The following is a 13,208-nucleotide window of genomic DNA, read 5'->3' as shown; positions in this document are numbered from 1 at the left end:
TAGTTCTGTTATTAAGAGGATTTTATATTTGTGTTGTATTACTATTAGCTGAACTGAGTTGATATAAGAACCATCTGCTTTGCTATTATAAGTACTATCAATTCATGTAATAAAAATTGTATTATTGTGTATTAAGTATTATGTACTAATTATTATTTTATGTTTTGAATGTTGAGTTGTACAATTTAGTTTATAAAGACATTGTTCGTGACCCCAATGGATTTTTCTAGTCTCATAATAATAAGTGCGGTGGCTTGCGGTTTAACAATGTTTTCTTAATTAGTTTCAATAATCTTCTGCACATATAAGATTGGTCAGGCAAGCTTTATTACCGGTCTTGAAAAAGATACTGATTTTTATTTTTATTTTTACGAAGAATGATTTGGAAATAAAAAAGCAAAACAGGAGATAAACAGATATTTATTCGAATGGCAAACAGACATGGGATAATGTGCGATGAACAGCTAATTTTGACAAGTGAATGCTTTACAATGATCACAATTCGGTTTTTTTTCTTCATCCGTGCTTTAATTTTTGATAGTCCGGATATTTCTTCTTTAAACCTTCACATTCATACGATGTCCTGAAAAATGTCTTGTATACCATTTCATAATGGACCCTAAAATATACAAGAAATTTACAAAATATAAATTTTTATGATCTTTATCGTGTATAAGAAACAAGAATTATGTAATATTTGTTGCACATGTTAATTTGTGAATTTTCATGTTAGCTCAGATAAGGTTCAGCGCAATGAGGAATTGTTTTCAAGCTCTACAATACTACGAATAGCTACTTATTGTTCTCGTTAGCAAGAGCCACTGACACTAGATGGCGCACGCTCTGTGCTTCGCAGATTGTTTCATCAAGTGATACCTTCAATTCAGTTCGTCAACAAATTCCATGTCAATATGCGAATTATAGTACCATTTCATAAACAAGTTTTTCATTCATACATTAAAACAAATGCTTGGATATTTGTTGAAAAGTAGTGACATTCGTATTGAGGAACGGCGAATTTATAGCATTGGCCCGCGAACCGACCGAATCACACACTCGATCTCTTTTTCTACTGCCCAAGACAAGATCTATTAAATTTATTATGACATTTTATTATAAGATGTATTTACATACTACATCATTAAATGTTTTGCAACTGTATGTTGTGGGGCTATAAGTGGAATGAAACTAACTGAGCATCGCTTTGATATACTCCGATTTGCGGCAGAAATACAAATGTCTCACAAGTAAACTATAATTTTTTCTATTAGATGACATTTAACAACTTTTTTGGCACTTTTTTTTTGGTATTGTAAGAAATAATAATTTTTGAAGCAAGCAGCCAAATTTCTTCTTTTTTCTTGAGCATCCTGCTATTATTTTCATGCGAAATTTTTGAAACATAAATAGCTATTATGTTTACATTTACTGAGAACAATATTTTGTTTAATCACAGCGAGCTGTCTGCATAAGGGTAGGGATACTTTGGTGAAGGACGTTCTAAGCGAGACCGAGATCTAAATTATGCATCTAAAAGCATGAAAAAACATATATTAGCCAGTCTAATCACTTGGGATAAATAATAAGGATACAATGTTCACACATCAGATACTTTATTAGCAATCCTGTTCACGTTGAAAACTACCAAAATATTAGTAATAAGCAAAATGGTTTACATTATTGATAATTATTATATCAATAGTTTTACATCGTGTAGTTGGCAATGAATTAACAATTTTTAATGCAGCCATTTAAATTGCATTCCTTCGCTGCTATTAGAATATGAAGTTTCATGCTTGCATTATTAAAATTTTGTAATACCCTGATGAAAACTGCAGTATATTTTATTTTTTAAATCAAACCGAGTTCAATTATGGAATTAAAATTTGCTCACATTTTAATTTGAAGTCTCTGATTCAATCTTCAGATTATTCTGATTGCAAATCTGGTTTTAATATTGTATACCTTAGTTTCAATATGAACAAAATTATAGTTTAAAAACTAACAAAATTTAATCTTTACGCGATTGCTTTTAAAAATAAGGCTGGCCTCGTTTAGAAAGAGAAACAACACTTCCACCCTCTCTCAATACCACGTTTTTCGTACATTTTCTTCAAGTGCATAGGATTGTTCAAAATTATTGACCCTTTTAAATGCACATGATGCACTGATTAGTTCAAGAAATCTGAAATCTGGCTCAGACTAGAAGGAATACACAATAATGAAAAACTTAATTAGCAAAATAGCAACCTTAATTTGAAGTAAATTTAAAATAAATTGCTATTCAATTTGAGGGACGTAAGACATAGGTCTGTCTTCTTCAGAAACGATAAAAATCCTACTTGAGAAAGTGACCTCTAAGTTGAACTTCTGAAAAATCCCTACAATTGTATAACTGATCGAAGTATGAAACTGAATGACAACTAAGGCGTTGATATATAGACTGTTTTGCTTCTCAAGTTGGCAGACTGTTTTAATTCTGAAGAAGAGGGATCTGCGTCTGGTTGGCCTCGATAGAGGCAAAATCAATAGAATTTTACTCAGAGATTTCTCCGCCAAGTTGCTGTTTTGCTTAATTTTTATATAAAACTATGATTGTTTGTGCAAACAGAAGCTTCCTTGTCACCTTTTGCACTTGAAGAACAATTAGAGACTGTTTACTATGCTTTCCCAAAATCATTCAAGATATTCGACAACGAAGGCGGATTCCGAACTTCAGATTTCACACCTTATGAATGATGGAAATTTGAATTTTTGAAGCACCTCACTGACGAAACAAAACAGACTTTCTTTGCAAACGTGACCATATTTTCTGTGGATTCCGTGGCGTAACACTGTGATCACTTACGTAACTGGCCAGGAAAAAAATTATATCGTAACGTATTCGTGCGTTTACAAATTTTTGGGGTAACATTTTCAATAAATTGCAGCAAAATCCCCGAATAATTAATTGGAGCATTTATAACTATGGCATGCCAATTTTTTCTTTGCAAAATATCACTTATATACGTAGACAGAAGTTTCTGTGCAAAATCATTTGCTTTGATCCTTTGATCCAGTGAACATTTGCTGCAAAGGATTCGTAAGCCTAGCAAAGAACATCATGGAAAACAACAACGCAGACATCTGAAATCTGGTTACGCATACGGAGATCAAGTATTAACACAATGCTACTGAGTAGTTTTTTTAAACGATTTAGTAACGTTCTGTAATGGACACGAAGATTTTAATGAAGAAAACAGCGGTCTTTTTTCACAGTCTTGAACGAATACGAACATCAATAAACTACGACAATTGTTAGTGAAATATTGTCACCTGTCTCTTCAGAAGATACCTAATGAGTTTTGCCTTAGTAGAGACGTCGCTCACAAAACTGTCTAAAAAAGGTTTGAATAAAGTATGTTTTCTCTGGTTTACCCCCTCAAGCATGGACTGCAGTACAGAAAAAAGATGGAGTTACTACATGTCACGACAAATGGACGATATTAGTCCTGATGGTTTTCAAACATATTATGACTGGAAATTAAACTCTGTATTTTTGTGTATTATCCTGACACAAACTGGGAATTATCTGCTTGGGTTGGTGAAGACTAACCTCGAATTTCCAGGTAGGTATCGTTCACCTTCGAGGTAGGTGTTCCCTAGGCTCGAAAACTTCGATTTCAGGAATCTCCAGTTTAACCATGTATGTAGTTTTTGATTGAAAAGTGGTAATTCACAAGGCATGACAAAGAACTCAACATTTTATAAAGATGTAATAAACAGACTTCTGAAGAGATTTCAGCACATTAATCCTGAAAAAGCTCAATCGAATGACTAGTTTTGCTGCATGACTCTGGACACACAATTCCCTTCTCGTCAAGAAGAAAGAAGATTTTAGCGAAAAAACAAAGGATTACAATTATCAGCGACACCATTTATTCTCCAAATTAGCATTCTAGTCTAAGTTATATTCTCTAAAATAAAGTTTGATTTCAATACCATTAAAATATGCTTCAATAACATTAAAATAATGTTATTATTTTAATTAATTAAAATTATTAATTATTATTAAACTCATATTTGCATGATTGAAGCAAATATTGAAAATAAAAACCGAAATATTTCAAGCCAATTTTTAAGGAAAGGAATTTGAAGAAAATAACCACAAAAAATTAATGCAAGAAAATTAAAAAATAATATGAAAATACAACAAAAACAACTTAAATTGGTTACAACTTAAATTGAAAAAACGAATAATAATTAAAATTAAAATTAAAAGGCAATATGCCTAAAATCGAAAAAAATGAATAAAACTGAAGTACTTAATTAAATTAAATAAATTTTAACAGGAACCACCACAGCAAGAAATCCACTTATCGTGTTACCCTCAAGAATGGCTGTTTAGAATTAAAAGTTGAGTTGAGTTGTAGGAGGAAAGTTTGATTAAATAAATATAATAAATTGCCAGAACTGAGTTGAAATATAAATACGAAAAATGAGAATGGATGGATGGATGGATCGTGGGCTTCATTGCACATAACTTTACAGGGTTATAGTGCTTCAAACATGTGGTAATGAGAATTTACCTTATTAAAATAAAATTACAAAACAAATACTATAATATGTAAATTCAATAATTTATTAGTGACAAAATTACTAAAGCATGCAAAATGGATGGAAATAAAAAATGGTAAAACATCAATACACATAAAACTGAATGAAACTAAAAAAACTATGTTGATTACATGTATAAAATTAACGGGATGAATATAAGCATAAAACCAGATAATATTTCAGCATTTCTCAATAAAACATGAACACATATCTTAATTAAACGTATTTAAATTAATTGATTCAGGTTATAATTATATAATCTAGGATCATTTAAATAATTAAATAAATCTGAATGGAGCTTTCTCCCTATTAAATACTCAGTATGCAGGTCAGAAGACTTAACATATAATACTTTAGTCGAAGTCTGTCGAAACCCGGGTATTCAACTAAAAAGTGATACAGAGAGAGAACTATTTTACAAATGGACTAACACACCTTTTAGAAGGTAGCTTGAAAATGTCCGATCCTTAGACGGACTAACAAGATCACTTTCCATCAGTTTTAGTAGCCTCCCAAAAATTTACATTAGTTTTCACACCAATTAATTTATTCTAAAGCTGGACATTCCAGATTTGCTGTTATTTGTTTAGGATTCTCTGCGTAATGACCTTGTATCTCTAAGAGGAACGAGTTCACTGAATAACTCAACCGCAGACTTTGTAATGATGTCTGTCAGCTCATTTCTTTCTATCGAGAATCCAGCAATAAAGTTTCTGATATCCATGCTTCCACAAATTTAAATTTAGGTTAACAACTTCAACAACTAGAGGACTTTTAGCGTCTGAAAATCTTTCTAAAGCCTTCAGCGCACTATAAGAGTCACTATAAAGTACAAACGTTTTTTGCAGTACATACGTATGAAAGGGCGTAATACATAGTAGTGAATTTTGAAGAAACAACTGAGTAAAGCTGTTGGAAACACCTGGCCTTTCATATGGTTTTCTATCACAAAGACACTCCAATATGACCTATAGCTTTTGAGCTTTTTGTATACAGAGTGTCATCAAAACATTGACCTCGGCTTTTATTCCTTAAATATGATGGTAGACATATAATATAAATTAAAAAGTTACGTAAAAAAGGTACATAATTTTATGAAATCAATTAAAATTTTTAAGGAATTAAATTTAAAGAAATGCAAAATTTACTTTTTTACATTACCCCCGTACAGAAAAATTCTCAATTAGAAAAATGTGGCCCATACGCTAACAAGGTCATGTACAAAATTCAACATTTTATTACAAAGAGCCGCAGAGATATGAAATTACATAAATGCTGATTTTAACCACTTTTCTATGCCTGTATATGAGTTTTGGGAGTTAATTTTGTAAATCGGTAAATAAAAGTTAAAGATAAGAACCATATTTTATATGCTTATGATGGATTTCTGCATCGCGTCATCTGCAATCCAGCTGTAAGTATTTACATTTTAATTTATGATCAAAACCTCACCAACTTCGTTGAAACATATCACTGCTAATTTTTGTAATAAAATGCTGAAATTTTGTACATGACCTTGCCTGCGTATAAGGCACATTTCGGTAACTGAGACTTCTGTACGGGGACCATGTAAAATGTAAATTTTGTATTTTTTTATTTAATGCCTTGAAAATTTTAATTGATTTCATAAAATTCTGCACCTTTTTTACGTACATTTGCAATTAATATTATATGTCTACGATCATATTTAAGGAATAAATGCCGGGGTCAATGTTTTGGGGTGACACTGTACATGGAAATGTAACTGCCGTTTAAGCTTGTGTTAAAAAAAAGCTGTTTACAGATTTTATAAATTATTTTTACTATATTTATAATATATAAATTATATCTATTATTTTTATTATATAGTTCTTTTTTGTTTACCGAATTGATAGAAAACATAAAGAAGCTCGATTTTCACACTCTCCCAACGTGGGATTTCAAACTGCTTAGCTGCCTGGGTATTCACACGAAATAAGAAAACTCTTCAGTGAATAACCGGATTAAGAAAGAAAAGAAAGTACGCAGAATCACCGTACTTCAAACAAGCGGTAATATATGTCATTAAGCAGAGTAATTTTATTAGGATGTTTTGTTTGTAAGAACAGATTGAAATATTGACGAAAGGATAACTGCCTTTAACTGGACTGATGTGTAACTAGGCTGACGTGTGTTTAAATGGACTGACTTTAAGTCACTGGGAGACTTTAAATGGAATGAATGTTCAAGGCCGTTAACATACAGACTCTCGACTGAGGATGTTCTAAATGCTCCAGAGCGTATGGTCCATCGGATCAAGCTTAGGCAAAATAGATGATCGTGCCGAGCCATAAACCACTGAGTTGTAGTCCACTTTAGAGCGAATTAGTGACCTATATACACGAAGCATAGCGTAAAGATTTTCTCCCCAGGGAAAGCGTTCGCCAAAACGTTACGAATATTTAATGTCTCAAAGCATTTCTTTCCCTGCACACGCTGAAGGAAGATGAGGTTTTGGTCAAACGTAGCCCAGGCTAAGGATGGAGGTTACGTTTTCTACAAAACTCTACGAAAACTGTCTTCTGACTCGAAAAATTGAAATCATGTTGAGCTGACCAATTGACGAACCTATTAATTGCAATCTACAACTACCTATCCGCATATCTTATACCCTCATCATGGCAATTTAACTCTAAGTCATCTACATATAATATACCTGAGATAGGACATGGATAGAGACCTGAATGGAGACTTTTTAAAACAGGATTTAATTTTAGGTTGAATATAATTTCAATTAGGACACTTTCTTTAGGCACGACTTCTTCTTGACAGAAAACATCAGACAACACAGAACCAAGCTTTCCTTGAAACGTCCTAGTTTTCAAAAATTCTTGTATGAACACAGTCAGGCTGCCACGCAAATCGCTATATATTTATACAGGATCATTGCACTAGATATTTATACATGCGGTATAACACAATGATATTACTTTATCATCATTAAGCCAGAAATACCAATAATCCCGTTAATCAGAGAATAGTGATGGTGAACGAGTTTGGTTTATAGGAACAAAACTGATGCTGTAGATTTTTAATGCTGTAGCATCATAGCTGATTAGATTCAAAAAGTACTAAAAATTCAAATTTACAGTCATTCGAGAACTTCAAACTTCAAATTGAAATTTAATAAATAAATTAATTACATTTTTTGAAAATAATTAATAAAATTATTTAATGCAACATTTACGAATTGCAAGATGCAAAGTGAGCAAGGAAACTCGAGGAAAGGAATTTGAAAATATTGTTAACAAATTATAAAATGACACTTACTTTGTTTTGGTACATAGTTTCCAGTCCCATGCTCCACAGGGCACTTTGACTTGAGTTGTTACTTTTTGTTTATATCCTCTTTTGTATGGCTCTTTCACTTCAACGAATTTACATGGCTTCCTGACAAGAAAGCACATTCGTTTTAGTAAGTGTTACGAAATACAGTAACATGTTTTTTTGCTAAATGTCCCTTAATATATTTTATTAAATATGATGATTCATAATTTCCTTCTTCTAAAATTTGCTAAAGTTTACAGTATATAAACATAATGAATACATCAAAATCGGGCATATTAGACATAAAGAAACTCTTCAAATATGTGCTCTTTGTTTCGTAAATACAATTAAGTTTATTTGTATACTTACATATGACGGTAAATATATTCTAATACACCCATTGCTTACCTGTGGTCCAGCCTTAATAGCTCGTTCTTTGTTCGCATTGCTATTCATTAACACAGACGGAAAAGCGCTGTGTGCTCCGAAGACTCTGAAGGTGGTAAATGACCTTTGAAGGTCGAAATTGGGTTTCATATGTAGAGGTCATTATACCGCCATTAAAATAATAAACCTATGCGATCGTTTCCAATACTTTACGTCTACGAAACAGAACCATGTTTGAACCCCAGGCCATTTACAGCCTTCAGGGACACAGATAGACGTGAGCGGGATACCATTGGTCGTACAAGGTATAGTCCAACACCTCTAACTGTGCAGTTCCGCCCCAATTTTAAAGAAGAATGCCCAGAGGGCTGTCCGAGGGTTTGCTACCCCTCTTCCCTAACCTTTCGAGAGGACTTCTGGTACGCCGTGTACTTTGAGTAGCCATCGCCGCATAGGCTTTGATACCCTTACAAACATCCATACCGCCTCTGGGATCAAAGCCGGGCCTATCAGTGCAGCAATCAATGTCACTAACCACTATACCAACTGAACGGCCACCTTCAAAGATACTGTTTTACATAGCGCAGTTTTTCCCTTCTGCGCTAACAGATGGCAACAGGAGCAACATTAGAAAGGGAACTAATGTCGGGTCCGCCACACATCTTAGTGTGGACTCTTCAATGAATCTAAATCAATACTTTCATTTTCACAAGCCCTCAGAATATGATATTCGCTGTCCAGCAGCAAAACGCCAGGTTCTTGTTTTTGCTTATTACTTCTCTTTCGCTGTCAGATTACTTACTTTAACTTACTAATGCAGTAAAAGCGTGCGTTGCAAGACACTCCTAACGAAACATTGACGCAACTTGGTCATTGCACTGTTATGCAATTGAAGTTTTTCTTCTTGTTTTTTAAATGGTCGGACGCTTGAAATTTAATACATTAGTTGTGAATGGCCAACATTCATAGGTTATTTAACCATTTCATAACCGAGAGCGTTTTCCAAGGTCTACCGCATAAGGTAACCGATAAAATAGACTAGATTTTTCTCAAATAGGAAAATAATGTATTGTAGCAATTACAGCGTACATTATAATTTCAGGATGAATTTGTTCTCTTAATTTTGCTGTATAGCAAACAGAATAGTCGCACATTGATTGACCCACTAGAGGCTGAGTGGTTAAGTCATCGACGGTTGTGAGATTTATCAATTCTTTCTTCTCAAATACGCGCAATATTTATCAGTGGTAAATTTGTAATGCGAGCTATGTTCATTTGCATCCACTGCAGTTTGTAAATGGAATGCAAGCTGAGTTCGTTGATGAGCATTCAAAAGGCTAAGGCCACTGAATGCTGGAAGTCCGACACAGGTTCGATCCTAGGCGAATGGACTGGTTACAAGTTTCCTTTTTTTTTTTGTGTGTGTGTGATTTTCCCTATGATGTGTGAATATAAAACGTGAATAAAACAAAACAGTTTCTATTAGAAGGTCTTTCACAAAAGCATAACGTCCCTTTGCGTACTTTCCCATTCGAATAACTTATAACCCAGCATTCGTTGTTTACTCTTATCCTAATGACTGCTTTGTGATACAGATTCAGAGGGAAGAAATCTTGTTGAGACACTAATCATCAATATATGATTAAAATCCAAGACAAGGATATTCGCCGTGTTTGATAGTTCAAAGTTACGCTACCGTTCTCGATTTTACTACAAATGTGGAAAGTTTGGCTAATAAGGAGCTCAATACGCCCGTGTCGAGAATAGTAAACATATTCTCAAATTTACACCAGGATTGCCTCAAACTTTCCTTCATCCTTGACCATGATGTGACTGTATATGCCTCTTAAATAATTATCAGCCGCCCAGACAAGAGACAGGTTCGTGACGCTGACTACCATACGGAAAGTATCGAGCTCGAATCCTGTAGAAGGCATGGATATTTGTAAATGCATACCATCGGCACGGCATGCAGGCAGTCCAAGTATATGGCTATACGGAAGTCCTCTCGAGTTGGTAGGTGGTAGAGAAAGAGGGCGGAGGACTCTCGGACCCACTGGCATAAGACAATTTTAAAAGCATTTTTGCTAATTGTAGTCTGACTTCCAATGGCATAACACTTTACGTTTTCTCTTTTGGGATTTTCACCTTGGGTTTTTCTCCTTTAACTATTTTGCGTCGATAGAAGCTAAAATTCGCGTATTTCAAACATCTAAAACGCCCACATAGAAGATTTATTTTGAAATGGATTTCTTTTCCCCATGCCAAGTAGAATGCTACAGCCTTAACAATAACCTACTTAAGTGACGCGATTACTTTTCTCTTGGAGATCTTTGTGTGGTTTCACCCAATGTGTGCAGTTTCCCCTTAGGAACTCGAGCATCAAATAAGTAAACGTTGTCTCTCAACAAAGGAAATTGAAGGTGCATTCAAATAACAGAACTATTTTTATTCGATTCAAGAGAATAATTGGCATACCATTTAACAACTCCCGAAAACAATGAGCATGCACTAACATGATGAGTGAAAGCACCATGTAGAAAATAGACGCTGGCGTTCGCACGACCTGCCGATGACTGAATGCTCCAGCGTTTCGGGCAACTTCGCTGTGAAAGAGTTAAATTTGTGGCGAAATTACGCAGACTCGTGCTGTCACCTATACGGTGCTCAAAGGTCACCTATATATGCCAACGACATACGCAGTCTTGCATTATTGACGTTTTGCGACAAAAAAAAAGCTAGCAGCAAGTCACTAGTTTAGCGTAGGTCATGGTAGTAGCTTTATCAATCGATGAGAATTGGAAGCAGCTTATTTTCCGTCGTGCGTAATACTGTGAACTGAGCAACTTTTGCTTCACACTTAACACTTTGAATGCCATTGCCCCACAAGTGGCCAAGTGAAGATCATTAAATACTGGGAGTTCGATCCCAGACGAACAGACTGACTGCACAGTTGGTTATCATGTCTTTACCCGTGTATATAGTGATTACCTCCTCTTAGGCAGACAGTCCTCGAGTACTTTGCCATATTTAAGTAACCGAACCAAACCTTTTATTGCCATGGTCACTGACCAACTCCAATTAATCGCATTAATTATTCAAAGGAAATACATATGTATTTTTCAGTTAAGTATGTTAGGACCCAGACATGCCAAGTACTTAAGCTACTAAACTAAGAGTTTGTGTCCCAGCTTTAATTATACATACATTTTCTATGAGCAAATAGATATTCATTACAAGCTGTTACAGGTTGAGCTTTTTAATTAGTTAGACTGTATCCTATGGTCTAAATACAGATGCTGACTAAAAGTGTTTTGTTGTGATTATAATTTGTTTTATAATGACCGATGCCATTGCTTATATCTTTGTTACACATATTTACCATGTGAAGCATTTTTACTAATTGTAGTCTGTCTTCCAATGGCATAAGACTTTACGTTTTCTCTTTTGACTAGTTGTATTATGAGAAAATCGCTTGTCCTTAGAAAAGAGGTAAATATTATATACTGCAGTTATGAATCGGATATTAAATAGCAATGGAATAGAACTAGCGAAAGTTTCTACATTTAGCCAAATCCAGCGTAATTTAGGCATCAGAAAAGTATTATTAAAAGATTAATGTACTATCTATTATGGCTTTATTTGTGACGTGATAATTAAATATCAGTAAAATTATATATAAATAAATAAATAAAAAGAAGTGTCAATGCAAGACATCTAGTTAAATGCTTACTTTATCTCACAACGCAGTCCGCTGTAACCGGACGGACAGAAACACTTTCCAGTCTTTCCACATTTTCCACCATTCAGACAGCCACCGGGACAATATGCTGAAATGCATATTTTGCACTGTTAGAAAATCACATTATTATATAATATGTTCCAGATTTCAATCCATGTATCTTATTTGGCATACAGTGAGAAACGCATTGCTGTTCACGTGTAATTTCTGTTTTCCTTACGTATTCTGCCAAATCTCTCCCAAACCCGCATAAAATCTTGCTTGAATATTATACTAATTTAAAATGATACCTATCATATGTATTGACTAATAGTATGTCACCTTGCATTTAAATTACGTCTTAACCCTGTATCATCTCGAATGTTAATAAAAGGATACATGGAAGCTTGTTTAATATTGAAATAAATGCTACGACAATTGTAATGACATTAAGGCATCCGAAACATACACACACGAGAATGCTGTTTACATAATTTTTGTTTGCTACTGAGCCTCTATTCTTCCATGAACGATGCGGGGGAAATTACGGGCATTGATATCCATGGCACTGAAAATCTGGATTCAAATTTTGATAGTGATATTCATAGTAACAAAAAGCGTTATTTTGATAAAACATTACAAGTAAGACGAACACACACACACACACACACACCAAAAAAAAAAAAAAAAATCCGCATCCTTTAGCTATGCAAATTAAGCGCCATATGCTGATAAACAAAAAGTATTAAATTACAGTAAAATTTACATTAATACTTTCACACGAGGGATTTTATTAAACTATTTTAAATACATACTATTAATATAACAAACAGATCACGTTTAAATGATATTTTACATAAATATATTAATGTTGACTGATAAATTCGCAAAAATGAATTGAAAAAATAGTTACCTTTTTCACATAAATATCCACCATAGCCTTTTGGGCACGAGCACTTTCCAATACCGATACATATGCCTCCATTCTGACACTCCGGTTTACACAAAACTTTAAAAAAAAAAGAAAGAAAATAATTGAAACTGGAATGAACAAACGAATCTTATAGGAAGAAGTAATACAAGAACAGATAAAGGCTAAAGTAAAGGGATGATAAAATAATATTTATTAAACAATTCCGTATCTTTACAACAGATGGCAGCACCAGTCATTTCATTCTGTGCAGCAAATTTCTTACTGTCGGTAAATATTTTTTGCAAT

General features: G+C 33.9%; 1 protein-coding gene across 3 annotated transcripts in view; it reads right to left on the bottom strand.

The window, feature by feature from the left end:
* Positions 1 to 402: 402 nt before the first annotated feature.
* The window catches only part of LOC118187972 (uncharacterized), a 737,440-nt gene continuing 724,634 nt past the window's right edge, over positions 403 to 13,208 (bottom strand). For all 3 annotated transcript variants that reach the window (XM_085818560.1, XM_035358288.2, XM_035358289.2), the window contains 4 exons: positions 12,903 to 12,998; positions 12,002 to 12,098; positions 7,885 to 8,004; positions 403 to 619 (listed from right to left, as the gene is read on the bottom strand). In XM_085818560.1, the coding sequence (XP_085674686.1) occupies positions 517 to 619; positions 7,885 to 8,004; positions 12,002 to 12,098; positions 12,903 to 12,998 (416 nt within the window). In that variant the 3' untranslated portion in view covers positions 403 to 516. The remainder of the gene's footprint in view (positions 620 to 7,884; positions 8,005 to 12,001; positions 12,099 to 12,902; positions 12,999 to 13,208) is intronic.

Source organism: Stegodyphus dumicola, chromosome 6 (genome assembly GCF_044657685.1).
Source record: "Stegodyphus dumicola isolate Sdum_Otavi_A_Nest chromosome 6, ASM4465768v1".
In the NCBI taxonomy this organism is placed as follows: Eukaryota; Metazoa; Arthropoda; class Arachnida; order Araneae; family Eresidae; genus Stegodyphus; species Stegodyphus dumicola.
This window is presented reverse-complemented; position numbering and strand designations above follow the sequence as displayed.